This window comes from Strix uralensis, chromosome 29 (genome assembly GCF_047716275.1).
Source record: "Strix uralensis isolate ZFMK-TIS-50842 chromosome 29, bStrUra1, whole genome shotgun sequence".
Classification (NCBI taxonomy): Eukaryota; Metazoa; Chordata; class Aves; order Strigiformes; family Strigidae; genus Strix; species Strix uralensis.
This window is the reverse complement of record NC_134000.1, coordinates 2,496,808-2,513,489: the sequence shown is the minus strand read 5'-3', so window position 1 is coordinate 2,513,489 and position 16,682 is coordinate 2,496,808. Positions and strand designations below refer to the sequence as shown.

Here is a 16,682-nt window from a genome sequence, read left to right as displayed (position 1 = left end):
CACAGCTGTGGGCACAGTGGAAAACACTGTCTGGGAAAGACTCTGTATGACAACTTGCTCTATTTGTTGCCGTTGTAATTGATAATGCACTGCCAATAAAAAAGACATTCCATTGCAGACAGTTTGTTTGCTGTATTTTTGACGCATTCTCTTTCAGCGGAATCCCCTCCGCAGTGCCTCACGTGCTACCAAGAAAGTCTGAATGACTCTGTGGTAACACTGAAATGTGTGCTCTTTGTGTATGAAATAATGTCCCACTGTGTCCCTTGTTGGAAAGCCCTCTCTGTTTCCTCCACTGCCTTAACACAACCCTGTGTCCCTTTCTGAAGATATGTTTCATTTCCTCCAGGAACGTGCTGTCGAGGAGCCTTCACCAAAGGGAATATTTGGGTCACACCATGTATTGTGCAGGTGCCTGGGATGTAGTGCCCTTTCTTGCTCCCCGTTGTGGCAAGTTGGAGACAAAGTTCATATGCAGAAACGTTGATTTATTTTCCCTTCAAAGCCATGATTCAGATTCTACCCATAGTGCACTGTGGGCAGGAGAGGGCAGGTTGTGGCCAGCTCATCAGGCAATGCTTCTCTGTCACCAGTAGGATGCTTCTCTAGGTCAGCAACTTTGCAAATACCATATTTTTTTCCTTTTTTTTTCTTTTTTTCTTACAGCTTCAGAAAGCATCATCTCTGTTCCCACCATGATGGAGGACGATGACCAAGAGGTGGATTCTGCCGATGAATCAGTTTCCAATGACATGATTGCTGCTACAGATGAGCCTTCCAAGATGTCTTCTGCGACGGGCCGGAGGATACGGCGGTTCAAGCAAGAGTGGCTTAAAAAGTTTTGGTTTCTGCGGTACTCCCCGACACTGAATGAAATGTGGTGCCACGTCTGTAGGCAGTACACAGTGCAATCCTCTCGGACTTCAGCCTTCATCATTGGCTCAAAGCAGTTCAAGATACACACGATAAAGCTTCACAGCCAGAGCAACCTCCACAAGAAGTGCCTGCAGCTTTACAAGCTCAGGATGCACCCAGAGAAGACAGAAGAGATGTGCCGAAATATGACCCTGCTCTTCAATACAGCCTACCACTTGGCCTTGGAGGGCAGGCCCTACTACGACTTTCGGCCTCTGGCAGAACTACTGAGAAAGTGTGAACTCAAGGTGGTGGATCAATACATGAACGAGGGAGACTGCCAAATCTTAATCCACCATATCGCCCGGGCTCTTCGAGAGGACCTGGTTGAACGCATCCGACAGTCTCCCTTCCTCAGCATCATTCTGGACGGGCAGAGCGACGACTTGCTGGCAGACACGGTTGCGGTTTACGTGCAGTACACGAGCAGCGATGGGCCTCCGGCAACCGAATTCCTGTCTCTTCAGGAACTGGGCTTTTCTACGACAGAGAGTTACCTCCAAGCATTAGACAGGGCTTTTTCCAGCCTGGGAATACGATTGCAGGATGAGAAGCCAACTATTGGCTTAGGAGTTGATGGTGCTAACATTACTGCCAGCCTGAGAGCCAACTTGTTCATGACAATCAGAAAGACCTTGCCCTGGCTTCTCTGCCTGCCCTTTATGGTGCACAGGCCCCACTTGGAAATTTTGGATGCAATCAGTGGGAAGGAGCTGCCATGCCTGGAGGAGCTAGAAAACAATTTGAAGCAACTGCTCAGTTTCTATCGTTACTCTCCCCGACTCATGTGCGAGTTGAGGGTCACTGCTGCCACGCTGTGTGAGGAGACGGAGTTCTTGGGGGACATTCGAGCAGTGAAGTGGATCATTGGGGAGCAGAACGTGCTCAATGCTCTAATCAAGGATTACCTCGAGGTTGTGGCCCATCTCAAAGATGTCAGCGGCCAGACCCAAAGGGCAGACGCTTCTGCCATTGCCTTGGCCCTCCTGCAGTTCCTGATGGACTACCAGTCTATTAAACTCATCTACTTCCTGCTGGATGTGATTGCTGTGCTTTCACGCCTCGCCTACGTCTTCCAAGGGGAGTACCTTCTTGTGTCGCAGGTGGACGATAAAATAGAGGAGGCCATCCAGGAGATCAGCCGGCTAGCAGATTCACCCGGGGAGTACTTGCAGGAGTTTGAGGAAAACTTCCGTGAAAGCTTTAATGGCATTGCTGTGAAAAACCTTCGGGTGGCTGAAGCCAAATTCCAGTCGATCAGAGAAAAGATCTGCCAGAAGACCCAGGTGATCCTAGCCCAAAGGTTCGATTCCCGTAGCCGGACATTTGTGAAGGCCTGTCAGGTATTTGACCTTGCAGCTTGGCCCAGAAGCACTGATGAGCTGATGAGCTATGGGAAAGAGGATATGGTACAAATATTTGAACACCTGGAGACGGTCCCATCATTTTCCAGAGAGGTTTGCAGAGAGGGGATGGACACCCGAGGGAGTCTGCTGATGGAGTGGCGAGAACTTAAGGTGGATTATTATACCAAAAATGGTTTTAAAGACTTGCTCAGTCACATTTGTAAATACAAACAGAGATTCCCCCTCTTAAATAAAATAGTTCAGATCCTCAAAGTCCTTCCCACCTCATCGGCCTGCTGTGAGAAGGGGCGCAATGCCCTGCAGAGAGTGCGCAAAAACAACCGCTCTCGGCTCACACTGGAGCAGCTCAGTGATCTTTTGACGATTGCTGTTAACGGGCCACCCATTGCCAACTTCGATTGCAAAAGGGCACTAGATAGTTGGTTCGAGGAGAAGTCGGGCAATAGTTACGCGCTGTCAGCCGAAATGCTGAGCAGGATGTCGTCTCTTGATCAGAAGCCGATGTTGCAGAGCATGGACCATGGCTCTGAGTTTTACCCCGATATTTAGGAAGGAATGCCTCAGATCAGAAAGCTGTTGAATAATTTTTGTAATCTATACTCTAAACTTTGATATATTATATAAAATATATATATATTATATATATTAAGGAAAAACCCACACTGAAAATTTAAAAGTTAAGACGATGTGCGTCTGATAGAAGCTAAGCAGAATTTTAAAGATTGAGACAATGTTTAGACATTTACTGGTGTCTCCAACCATGGCAGCTGCAGTGTAGGTGGCAACATTTCATTCTTTAGAAGCATGTGCTGGGGCCATACTCTACATGTTCAAACCTAATGATCTATAAGCTAGACGACGGGTCTTTGTCAGCCTCATCCTCCCGGCGGTTTCCTTTGTATGTGTGTTGTTGGTTTGTTGGGTTGGTTTTTGTGTTGTTTTGTTTTGGGGTTGTTTGTTTGTTTGTTTTTTCCCCTCGGTTTTAATCTCTGCCTCTCTTTCTGTTGTTCAGTCCAGTTATTGAGCCATTTGAGCCTTTTGTTGACGACCGTCAGATTTCTGATTTCCGACAGAGCATCCCGTGCGTTTATGTTGCCCTCGGCTCTCCAGCTCCACCCAGTTCTCTTCACTTGAGTGGGAGCTTTCTTCACTGGTAGAGATTACTGGCAGGAGGGAAAGGCTGGGGACATGGTTTTAGGTTTTTCTTCTGATTTAGAAAAAAATGCCTCCACTAAACTGTGATGCCCCTTTCTCAGTTCTCCCTACTTTTGGGCTGTAGAGTAATACTTGGCTTTCAGCTCCTTTTATGATAAACGTAGTACCAGTCTATCATACATATATTATAACATGATGTCATGTGCAGACTATAAAATAGCAAAATAGAGAAGGCAGGGGGAAATTTTTGCATTTATATTTTTATATTGTAGGAGATAAAAATATATATATATACAACTATTCATTCAAAACCAGGGCTGCTGTGGAAGCTAGACAGCCAATGAGTCAAGAGCCATCTCTGGGCGGAGATTCAAAGGCTTAAAAAATTATATTCTAATTTACATTATTTATACTATGTCTTTATAATCCTAGATTGTTGTGGGTTTTTTGTTTTGTTTTGTTTTGTTTTGTTTGGAATGACTGAAAGAAAAACCTGCTGCAGTTTGGTGGCAGGAGCTATCAATGCAAGATTATCTTGGATTATATTCATGTGATGATGTTGTACAAAGGTTCACGTATTCTCTTGTGACCAAGGTAACATGTTCCACAGCACAGCAGACTGATGACAGCAGGAAGAAGGGATGCTCTGCTTCTTCCTGCAAAATATTTCTTCCTTTCTTGAAGGGATGCGGAGTCCAGCTGAAATGCGAATGGGGGACTTGCACCTTCCATCACAAAGAGATTGTTCTGTGGGCTCGGGGTTCTTCTTTGTTTTATTCTTTTAAAGTAAACGAGCTCCAGGCATTCACACAATATCACTTCAGGTTAGAAAAGCAAAAAAAAAAAAAAAAAAAAAAAAAACCAAACAAAAAAAACCACAAATATAAAAGGTGCAAAAACTCCACAGATGCTAGTGCCTTGCCCCGCTGATGTGGCATGGACAGCACCAACCTGACCAGACCATCGTGGGGGTGAGAACCTGTTGTCCAGAAGGTGTCCGAGCTGACATGTTCTCACTTCCTAGAGGGACGAGCTTTGTGCCAAGCTGTGTTGTTTGGAAACATGATGGTGGTATCAGCAACACTGAACCTTTCCTTTCTCCTGTTACCCCCCTGCCCTTGGTCTTGGTGCTAAGATATCTCTAGAACCGTTGCTGCTAGTTGATAGCTTTTCATTTATATAAATATATATATATATAATATTATTTTATTTTTTAAACTTTTTTGTTTGTTTTCAATGGAGATGTAGCATGTTTGGAATCGATCTCTCTCGGAGTCACTTTCACTGCCAGGGTTCACGCACTGTCTTCCCCAGGAAAACACGCACTTCTACCTAGGTCTCGCTCACCTCCTGCTAACCCCTTTGCCTTCAGCAGAGCTACACAGCCAACGCCGGGCAGAGGCTTGCAGCCAAGCCGCTACCCGCTGCCTCAGCTTTCGGACCCCACAGGAACAGCTAGACCTGCGTTGGTCAGAGTTTTGGAAGTGCTTCCCCGCTGTCCCTGCGGGGCTGAGAAGGGACTGAGTCTGCCCAAAGCACTCGCGGTGCCCAGTCCTTTCGTCCTGACTCCACCCCCTTTGCTGTAAAACAGGGCTCTTTGGCCAGGCGGCCCGAGGGGAGCAGAGCGGACCCCACGAATGTAGCGGCGAGGGCTGGGCAGGCAGCGTACCCTCTGTAGCACTTACTCCATGTCCCCTCTGCCTTAACTCAGGTGGCTTGTGCAGCCTGCGGGCTGGCTTGGGCAGGAGCAGGCACCTGCACCGGGGTGAGGAGATCAGCTTCTTCCGGCGGTCCTCACGGGAACATTGCGAGCTAGGTCAGGGCATCGCGCCGTCGCAGTGCAGGGGCATCAATACACAACACCTAGCAAGCAAAAAAATGGCTTTGTTAGCATTTTTTCCTGTCTTTCCCAATAAGTGATGTGATGTGATCGAATTGACCTGTTCATCTAGAGGAGTGAAAATTAAACTGTCTGCCGGCTTGGGTGGTTGTTTGCAGGACTGTAAAACAGGGATCTCTCCCCATGAGGGGCTTGTAGCCCTCCAGGCCCGGCGAGTCAGCTCTGCTCAGGGTGCTGCCACAAAGCTCACAGAGCGGCTCCCTGGCAGGCTCCCTCCTTAGGTAAAATCTGAGGAGTTGTAAGAAGAAGAGAAAAGATAGATGAATTGCTGCTCCGTTAGTCTCTGGCCTGGAGAAGGGCAAGGTGAATGTAGATGTTGGAGACAAGAAGTGAATTGATGTGCCGGAGGGGAACGGGCAGGTGGGGGAGAGTCTTCCTTGCCAAGTGTGCACATGGCAGCAGACGCAAAAGTTACAAAGATATTTGATGCAAGCTGCTGTGGCTGTTGGAGAGTCTGTAAAGACAGTTTCCCTCCTCCCCTTTTTTTTTCATTTTTCTTTGCTCAACTCTATAGGTCTTTGTGGGGGAAAAAAAAGTCACCTGCCTTTCTGTTTGCAGCAGTGAAAGCTCCTCGGTATGTGTCTCTGTCACAGAGGCCCGTCAAAGTGCCTGGCCTACGTGGAGGGAAGGTACACTTGCGTACAGTCTCCCGACACCTTTGCAGACAGGAGCACTCTCCCAGGGCTTGTGGTGAGCCACCCAAGAGGCCTGTTTACAGCTCCTGCTCTGAGCCTCTTTATTTTTGCCACTGGGGAGAAAACGGTGCCTTGCTTTGTCAGCGAGGTGCAAGCTGCCAGAGGCTTGTTCAGAAACAATTCCTCTAATATGTCACTGCTTTCCTTTGGTTCATTTGCAAATCCCTCTTTCATCAGTGACATCTTTCACCGGCTGCCCTTACTCCTAATGGCAGAGCAGAACGTGCAGTGAGTCGTGGTTCTTCTCCAGGCAGTCATCTGGCATTGGGAAAGCCCTTGTTTCTTTTGCAAATAACTTTGCGTGCACCTATGAGTGGTGTCAGGAGGAAGCACGATTCCCTGCCACGGGATGTTGCACATACCCGTGATGGGAAAGGTCAGAGACCCCTTTCATTGGCGATGGGGGAAACAAGTGCTTGGCAGAGCAGCTGGCCCGGCCCAGCCCAGCTCCTCCAACACAAACAATTCCCCCGTCATCCCCACATCAGAAAATAAACCCAGCCTTTGTCCTAGGGAACGCAGGTGCTTTGCAAGCTTTCCCTCTAGGTTTACCCACCTATCTCAGATCTGTAGCTGTTACTCTCCCATGGATAGTCAGTGGATGAGAACGTGACTGCCGGCATGAGCAAGATAGGGAGGAGGGAGGAATACCAATGCAAAGTGCCCCTGGCTTCCCAATGCTCCGCCTGCCCAGCCTTTCCTTGGAGCAGATGCGTTTCTGTGCCCTGTTTGCAAACCCCGGGGCCCGGACAGGCAGCAGCAAGGCCGGGGGGCAGCGACAGGCATGGGGAGGGCTTCTTCTTGGCTCGGAGATGGCCATGAGTTGGGTTTAATCCATGCCTTTCCTGCTGTGCTGAGCGAGCGAGAGGAGGTTGTTTTGAACATGTTGCTCACAGCATCTTGAACTGCTTTGGCTGCAAAGAGAGAAGGGTTTCGTTTTTCTCAAATGAGCTCTTTATTCTCTCCTTTCCCCCGCGTCTTAGGTATGGCATCTGACTGTGAATAATACACACTTCTCCAGACCCTGGGGTTTGTGTTTCGAGCCCGTGGGCTTTTTGGTTGCCAATTTCCCCTCCCCACTTTCTGCTCAGGCTCCTTGCCTCTTTTACCCTGCTGTGAAGCAGAAATCCATGAAGCACATGCAGACATCTCCTTCTGCAGGGCTCGCCAGCGGCCACAGGGGTCCAGGCCCTCCGGCCACGAGACCGAACTCAGCAGGGATAATCCTCACAAGAGACCAAAGCTCTTCCCATACCAGCAAAAGCACACAGGAGCCACGGGGTGTTGCGAGGGGATGCAGTGGGCAGGGTCCCAGTGTGTCACCTGCCTTGGATCTCAAGCTGGCCATGGCCATGTCCCCTGTGCTGGTTGCGCTTTTGCTGATACGGCTCCTCAGACGTGATTCGGGCTCAGTCCATCTCTCACAGCACAAACTCAACCAAGGTGGCCTGCAGGGTCGTTGGGGTCCACTTTCTTTCTTATCTCATGAGGATTGCTGTTTGTTTGACCAGTGGGTAAGACAAACTAGACAGCCGACTTGCAAATAAGCAGCAACAGCCTCTGCTTTTGCAGATTCCCCTCTCAGCCCTGTCAAAAGAGGTCTTAAAAGCAGAGAAACGGTACGTTGCTCCCCCAGCCATTGTATTCAATGCAGTAATGCCTATGCAATTCCTGTCTCCCTTGGAGACACGTATGATGTGTGTGCATGTAAGCTAGTGTATGTATACAGTACATATGCATATGGTCTATATATTGTATATACGCACATCCCAGTACATATACACACAATACAAAAGATTAAAATCACATGCTTATATATCTATAAATAAAATCCTATATATTTATATATTTCTATGTTTTCGATAGATATAAAGATATAATATAGAGATAGACTCAACCACCCTTGTGTAAGGCTGGCCCTGTGTTCTGGCACAAGGCACGTAACACTGAAGACTTCGGACTTTGGGATTGTTTTAGCCATACACTGAGGCCTACATTTACATGTATAGCACTCTATGGAGAGGGGCTTTGCTGTGGTTAGGGCAAGGGGTTTCCTTGCTGGCATGTTAACCAAGTGCTAAATAAGGTTTGTGTAATAGGGGGATGTTTTGGTGGGGGAGAATGCTCAAGTGTCCTTGTCTTCTCCTGAGTAAGCCTCTGGCTGAGGTTCTGTGTGTTCACACTTGGACAGATACATATCCCACCCTCAGATGCACTTTTCTCTCTCTGCAAGGATGCGGTTGGCAGCTGCAGGTACCGGTGCCGTGAAAACGTGGCTTTGCTGTTCCACCCGGCGTTCCTCGACAGTCTCCAGCAGGCTGCCAGGGACACCCCGCTCGCGGGCACCGCTCAGCGACACAGCCATGGCACTGGGGTAAAGGCAGCAGGAGAGCAAAGGCATTCCTGAGCAGAGGGAGGGTCGCCGCCGCACAGTCAGAGGTGGCAGGGATGGCGTACGGAGCTGGAGCAGCACGAATGAGAAGGGACCGCGATTCGGAGCGATAGGGATGGGACCGTGCAAGCCCTGTTGGGGAGGCACATGCAGCTCTGTCAGGTCGGGCTGGCCTATGTTCTGCTGCCGGAGCTGCTCTGCTCCCTCAGGTCTCGCAGCCGCTCCTCGGCCGACGAGCAGCTTGCCTGGCTGGGGGCCTGGGTGATTCTTCTGGAGGAAAGGGAAGGATGTGATTGCGCGGAAGACGTGGTCAGTGGTGCATGTGTGCCTTTGGGCCCCAACGCACAGCACGCTGACCTTGCCAGACTAAAGCACCAAAGGGTGCAACCCTCTTGCCCAGCCTGTGCAAAGAGAAACCTATTTTTGCATGACAGGCGTTTCCTCACCAGGACTGGGGGTGGATCCGGGCAATGGATCAGCCTTCCCTGAGTTTCTGCCGATGCCTGCGGGATGAACAGCTGCCTTGTCCCTCCATCCCTCCCTTCGCACGGCCACTCCTAGGACACTGACCCCACTGCAGAGTGAAGCCCTTGGCTGGTGCCTGGGGGGGGACCTGAGAGGTGCCTCTGGCCGGGCTGGCAGCAGGTGGTGGGTCACCGTGCTGCTTCCCCACGAGGGTCGAAGGGAAGGCATGGAGGTTTGGCTTTGCAGCTTCACACCAGGCCTAGCAACTCCTGCACTCCTCACTGTTTGTTTTAATTGTCGGGCTTCGGTCGGGAGGAGGGTGAGTTGTAATTCCGACGGCTGAATGACTCGTTACACTGGTATTGCATGAGCAGATGCTGTGCAAGCTCCCCCCAAGCCCTGTCACACACCTCAGAGCCCTCTCCCAGGCCTCTCTCCTCCACACAACTGGTAATCCACCTCAGCCGCAACCCGCCCGCCGGAGCTCCCCGGCACGTGTTCCTCACGAACCTCAAGAGACGGTTTCCTCACTCCCAGCCCCCCTCCTTCAGATGCCACTGACACTCACGTAGGCTCAGCCCACGGCCTCGCCACCCGCCCGCCCGTGCCGGCGGTGCTGCCGCCCGGCGAGGGGCTCCCATGCACTGCACCTCATGTCGAATAAGCTCACTGGGCTACGTGGGGGAATCCTGTCTCATATGCTGTAATGTTCCGAATGCTATAGGAGGGCTGTGGAGTTTTCTGCCAGTCATGGCATCCTCATAGACTCACCCGACTGTTGGTAAAAATGCATTTCTACTTCCAGAAAACAAGAGGTTTTCTCTCAAACCTCTCCATATCCACATTCAAGCACAGCCCTGCTGAACTGTCAAGCGATCTCTCACCCACCCACCACACACACACACACACACACACACACACACACGAAATGAGAGAAAAATATCTAGACGTCTATTACTACATATGTATTAATATGTTAATATCACTCTTTTGGAGAACATTAAAATGATATTACTTTACAGACTATGCTTTATAGTACCTGTGTGAAAGGACCTAGGACACTGGATACGAATAGAGCTATGTTGATATATCATAGTATGTACACGAGACCTTCCTTTTGTCATATTATCCTTGTAATGTAAAATGATTGTTAATAAAAAAACATTTAAATTTATCAAGTTGGGTTGCTAATTCTTTACATTGTTCTTGGAGGTTAACGTCATTTTCCCGGAGAGAGGGCATCTAAGCTGATGCACTCCCTCTTCCCCAGCCCACGACTGTAAGGAACGGGTCCAGTGCTAATTTATCCAGAAGGGTCAGTTGCAGCCCCCCAAGGTGCTGGTAGCTCTCCCTCCTGGGTGAACCTCCTGGGCCCACAGTGGATTAACTAAAGGTTAACTGTTTTAAAGCAGTTCAATGAAATAAGAGTAATTTTGTATGTGGAGGTTCTTATATCTGCTAAAGTAGTGTGGGTGAGAGAGCCAACCTCTGAAGCAAGTACGAGTGACCATGGATTAGCACTGGGCTGTGGGTTGTGTTTCTGACCAAACAGATGTCAGAGCTGAAAACATTGTCGTCTCCTTGGGCTCAGCCCAACTGCTGCTGGAGATAGGCCCCACAGCAAGGGCATGGCAGGGACCCTGGGCCGTCCTTCCCTCTCTGCAGTTCAGGTTTGCACAGCAGCGCAAACAGGGAGGATGTTGCAAAGGTTTAGGCCAACCCTGCTGCAGGGTGCCAACTTCAGCTAGAGAGAAACATAGGCAGAAGAAAAACCATTCCAGCTCAAACAGTTGCTCTCTCAGCTGTAAATGTGTCTGTGTATCAAGTGGGGGGGAACCAGAAAACACAGGTGGAAGCTGTGCAGCTGACTATGGATCCTGTACGTGGTGATTTGCGGAAACAGACTCTACAACTCAGAGAGAGTTATACAGCAGGTATGTTTACTCCAGCACCGGGGTGCAAGGGGATTTCTCCACAAAGCTTGCACCCCAACAGCACATTTTACCAGAAACTTATAGAGTGTGGATATACATATTCATTGGATTACAGAATACAAATATCCATATGCATGAGTAAGGCTGGGTTAGTTCGAAAGGCTGGTGTCAGCAGTTTATGTTCTCTTTGCACCTGCGCATTGCCTCCTGGGGGGCGTCTTCGGGGGTCTGTTGGAGGAAGGCTCGCAGTCTTCTTCACCTTGTACTTTTCCTCGGAGCATGCGCAGATTCTCTTAGCCAATTTCTTGAACAACAAGAGTGTTTCCTGCTGGTTTACCACCTCTATCTTATCTAAAAGCACTAGCATATTAGTTTCTACCGTCCATATATGGCTACAAAAACTCAACTTGTTAGAACCCATCTGCTTTCCAAGGACATGTCTCTTATTTTTGCCGAACACAGTAATTCTTGGTAAGTTTCCACAGAAAACTGCTTTGTCTTGATGGACACAGTAGCCCTTGGTAAGCTTCCCCAGAACAGTCAGGGCAAGCAGGATTATTAAGCCATATTCAGAAATCATTATAAGTTGCTATAAGTAAATAAGTTGCAAAGTAGGTGATCATTTCCTTGTATCAGTGGCACTGCGTACTACAAGTGTTGATACTGATAGTGTTGCTGAGCTTCAGTATGTAGAGGCGAAAGTTCTCATAAACAGGCCTTGCTCTTTAATTTAACCAGGTCTGGAGATATCTCAGTTTTCCAACTGATCCTGTGTATGGATACCTGGGAATCAATACCAGTAGATGAGCCAGTGTTACACAAAGTGAGCAAGCAGTTTAGCCCTCTAGCAAACGTTTAATGCAAAGGATGCATATAGTATAAAAAAGTTTTTGCTTCCCCCCTTGAGACTCTAATGTCATATGGATGCTCATAGTCTTGCACTTCAACCTGGTGCCCAGCTGTGTCCACTGGTGGCAGTTCTGATTGCAAGGTGCCAGCGCTATACAGCCCTCCAGTTGTCTGTGAGGGACTGTGTCAGCCATTTTGTCTCGGCATTGCTGTTACCCCATTACCCACACACACACACACACCCCCCCCCCCCGAGCCGCAGGTGTAAGATGACAGCGGGTGGTTTCAGCCCCATGCCATTTCATAGGCCAGACCTCAATGTCCCGTTGCCGGGAGGACAAAATCCGCCCGGAGCTAGGAAAGCTGGGCGTGCGCGCAGGGCTGGGGGACGAGGGGGACGTGCGGAGGCTGAAGGCATCAATGGCCAACCCCCTCCTCGGTACGAGCACTGTGGGCATCTGGACATGCACCCATGGGGGAACGCGGGTGGCGAATGTGCGACTGAGCTCTGTGGCAGCGGGCGAGCTGCTGCTGGGGACTGGATAAACAGGGCTGCATGCTCCTCTCTAGCGAAGCTTCTCACTTGCAGTAGTTTTTCCTTTGCCTTTCCTCTGTTGCTCTCCGAAGCTTTCACTTGCTGAAGTTCTCTCGCTTGCCATGCCTTCAAGTTCTCTCTCCTGCCATGCCTTCTCACTTTCGCCTGTCAAAGCTTTCGTCTGCTGAGCTCTCTCGCCTGCCTTCACCTGCCGGCTTTCTCCCCATCGCCTGCCCCGGGACCAGACCAGCGGCATTCATCCCCATCGCCTAGCAGGGGATTCCCCCCATCACCTGTAGATGATTCTCCATTGCCTGGGGGATCCGCCCCCTACCTGCACCGGGACCGGACCGAGGACACGCCACTAGACACATGGTGGCAGCTTTCCCCATCGCCTGCAGGAACCACCCCATCACCTGCACCAGGGCGGTCCAAAGGGACGCAGCTAGACTCATGGTGGTGGTAACTAGTATTGATGCATCTCTTTGTTGGCTTGCTTAGGTATTCTGACTTTTCCTTTCTTCTTCCTTCTGTCCTGTCACTATTATTGGTTTGTTTCGCAAAATAAAGCTTATAAGGTTTGTGCGGCATCTGACCTCATTTGCATCTTAATCTCGCTCTTGGGATCATTTAAGAACCCTCCCCGATATTGGATCGGGACATCCTCCCAAAGGAAAGGAAATTTGGATGGAAATTCTGTCAGTGAGGCAGGTTTGGGCTTAGAGGGCTCTGGGCCCGGGGGAAGCATGTGTGTGGACACGTCAGTCCCTGTGGCTGATGGGCTGTGCAGAGCCCTTGGTGTCAGAGTGAATGCCCCACAGTTTTACCAGGGGCAGTAGCCACAGGGGCTGGAAGCAAGAGGCAATTTCCAGACTCAGAAGTGAAAATAGCCCAAAATCAGTGTTCCAATAGAAAAGGTTGCTTTTAGTGACTTCCTCGAAGTCATCGAGCCGTCCAAATACTACAAACAATTTGCCATTTTCTGGCAGCTTTCACCACAGTAATTTAAAATCACTTATTTCTGAGCAGTAAGCAAGCCCAGCAAAATCCTGGTGGTTGTCAGGGCTTGGCCCAACTTAATGCGCTCCGCGTTTGCTGGGCACCCACCAGCCAGCGGTGGAAACCTCATCTCTGGGGTTTTGCCTTTGCTAGTCAATTAGCAGTACACAAAGCAGGACGACGCTGCCCTTTCAGCAGCTCAACCGTGTGTAAAGAGTAAGAGCGGCGTGTGAAATGCATTGCTGATTTGTAATTAATTTCCTAGAAGTGGTTTTGTGCTGTGGACACTTGACCGCTGCCGTTGGCAGAGATCAGCTTCCTTGCTGATAACTTCAAACCAAGGACTTAAAAGCAAGATCCCTTCAAGCAAAGTGCACAGTCTGAGCCGGTGTCAGGGAGGGAAGCTTGCACAAACTCATGTGATCCAGAGCTAAAGGTGCCCTTCATTTTTAGGACTGATGATTCTTATGTCAATATGAGTGAAAAGGAAATTGAAAAATTCCTCCGTGATGGTTGTCATAGCATTAAAGCCTGGCACGCTTTTCCCCAGCTCTGCTGGTGTCCTGGACATGCTCCATGGAGACGGCTGTTGTTAGCAGCTGGCACTTAAAACTTGATTTAGCAAAAAAACCCAATATGTTGTTTCATCCTGGAAACAGGAGGAGTGTGGTGTCTGCAATGCTGAGGGTTTGCAGGCATAACCAGAGGGGGTTTGCAGTGCTTCCTGGGGGCTGTCTTCCCTACCTGCCTCTCCTGAGGCAGGAGGGAAGATGCAGGCAGCTGAGCACATCAGTGGGTTTAGATGGGTGCCCCCCCGAGGTGTTTAAATCAGAGGGCCGGAGCAAGCGTCGGGGCGGTGCCATGAGTCCAGCCCCACAGTGGCACAGAGCAGTGGGCACAGGGGACCAGAGGTTGCTGCTCACAGAGCTGTTGCCACATGAACAGAGCCACACCTCATCTACAAGAGGCTCTAAAAATATCTGAAGGATAATCAAAGGCTCCCACAGAACAGCATATGCGCTAACTAGACTTTTCGGCTCTCTGAAGTCCCCCGTCTGAAGTTTCAATCCAAGGGAAAAAACAAGCGTGCTGTCAGCTGCCCCATTTCTGGGGAGACTGGTGGTCCCTCTGGAGGCATGCAGGGGTCTCCGGGAGAGCAGCACCGAGGACAGGATGGGGATGGGACAGGGACCCGTGTGTGGCGGGGGGACGGGGCTTGCAGGGCCGCGTGCCAGGCCACCGCAGCACCTCGTGACGCTCAGGCGAGCTGCCCTGGAAAACCGGGCAGCAGGCAGGTTTTAGGTCTGAACTATCTTCTCAGAGGCATCTTGGAGCCCCTTCGTCCATGAGTTTATTCCATGTTCAGCGGTCACTAAGAGTTCAGAGAAGCGGAGGAACTGGCTGCAAACCTCCAGGGCTAGCACTGGTAATGGCTTCGACACAACTGCTGGATTAGGTGCCACTCGCTCCTGGCAAACAGAGGATTACGGGCCAGTCCCATTTTAATTTTCAAATACTGGGGGGGGAGGAAAAAGCTTCTAGTAAATCCAAAGTGACAATGAACAGCAGGATTAAGAGAGGAACTGTTCTGCAGAGGCTATCGCTGCTTTTCAATACACAGGGCTGGGAATTACTGAGTAACCCCGCACTAATCCCCTAGGTGGGAAGGATTGACCCTGGCAAACTTGCCACTCGTCTTCAACTTCCTGTGCGGCAAAAATACAGCTCCTTTCCCTCCACCTCTGTGACAAATGCTTCAGTAGCATCAGGCTAGCTGTGCAGCTGACAGGCTGGTGGCAACTGTCTTTGCAAAGCAAGCAGCAGCCTGGGGCCCCACAGACTCACTTTGTTGTTTCTCCTTGTGCTTTAATGCTGACTGTGATGGGTGAGGGAGTGCCCCCAAACTGTCAGTGAGGTAAATACTTCCCACTCCTGCCCCAAAAATCTCTTTTCTCTTACTTTTATGTGCAGTTTTTGATCTCTATGCCTTGTCAGGAACCAGCTAATTCCAGTGACTGTATTAGGTCAGCTAAGTAGGTATTCCTCCTTAGATGCATGGTTTACAGAGTATCATCAGCACCACCTGAAAGTACAGAGACTGGCAAAAAGACTGAACCCAAATTCAGTTCATAGTTTTGTTTCGGAGATGGAGCCAGTATGTGGGAGAAAACTGATTCCCAGATCCTATACCCTAACCTCCTTGCAGCTGCAGGAAAGCCTTTACAGCTTTGTTTAGCTGCCACCTTGCTGAAAAAGCCAATAGATATCCTGTGCTTGTCCAGGATAGGACTCCATTGCCAACTGCTCCCCTTCCCATTATACATCCACCCCTTGATGACACCCTTCAGACGACCTTCTCTGTTGACTCACCCCAGTACTTTGTACCCCTTACACGAGCTGCAAGCAGAAGGGACTTACACCAGAGTAAACAATGCAGACACACTATTGATAGAATTTGGAATTATTTACTTGCAGTGATTTACATATTGTGCTGTAACATTAGACACAATGGCCAAACCTCATGCTCTGTATTTGTGCTTTGGACTGTGCCAACAATATAGTCTTGACAAACAATATCTGGCTTCATACAATAAACACATTGAGATGCTAAAGGACTGAATAAGCAGAAAAGCCTTCTCATGCTGGAAGGCCACAAAGCACTATTTTACTTTGCTACTCTTGCACAATTTGATTATTACCAATGGAAGAATCAATATAAAGGGTCAAGTATTAGTATTTACTCATCATGCTTATCTTTCAGCAAATGAATGAAATACATTTTGAGACTTAGTTAAATTCTGAAACACATAAAAAATGCTGCCAAACCTCTGCCCTTCAATTCAATCAAACTTCAAATGGACCTTCTAAAGAGCGCAAGCAAGTGTAGTCCAAGCCACCTTAGCTCCCAGCTCTTACTAAATGTCATCGTGCTCAACCCATCCTAGACATCAGGAAAATTTGGGCAAACTTTGGGTTGTATTTCTAGAGCCCAAATTACAAAATTCTTTCTGGAAAAAAAATGGGTGTCTTTGGACACTACTGCCAGACAATACTGATGACAGATGCTAGCAAAATACCAAGTACTTTTGTTCAAGGTGTTGAAAGCACAGTAATGCCTGGGAGAATAGTTGACCCTGAAAATTTTCCCAGCCCTGTTGAAGGGAATTTTCCATTAATTTCTGATGTGTTACCTCTTTGCAAAGCACACATGGTTCCTATCACCTTGCAAGGGTATTTGGGACAAGAAGTGAGGGGAAAACTGTGCACTGAAAAAGTGTTACCCTTACAGGACACCAGATGCAACTGCTCCCCCTTACAACTGGGGAAGCAGACTGAGGGTAGTAATGAGTCTAAAACATCCCAGAGATGATTTAGTGACTATTGTTGATCTGTGCTTTTAAATCTTTTCTACTGTAGCACAAATAGCCTAAAATCAAACCAGATCATTTGTTGGGGAAGATGTAGCTCTGATGGCA

The 16,682-nt window shown here is 49.1% G+C and overlaps 1 protein-coding gene across 5 annotated transcripts in view; it reads left to right on the top strand.

Moving 5' to 3' along the window:
- Window positions 1–10,063, top strand: part of PRDM11 (PR/SET domain 11) — a 51,496-nt gene extending 41,433 nt beyond the window's left edge. For 4 of the 5 annotated variants that reach the window (XM_074852558.1, XM_074852555.1, XM_074852556.1 and 1 more), the window contains one exon: window positions 667–10,063. In XM_074852558.1, coding sequence (XP_074708659.1) covers window positions 667–2,831 — 2,165 coding nt within the window. In that variant the 3' untranslated portion in view covers window positions 2,832–10,063. The remainder of the gene's footprint in view (window positions 1–666) is intronic. The other variant, XM_074852557.1, reaches the window with a different exon arrangement.
- The last annotated feature ends 6,619 nt before the right edge of the window (window positions 10,064–16,682 follow it).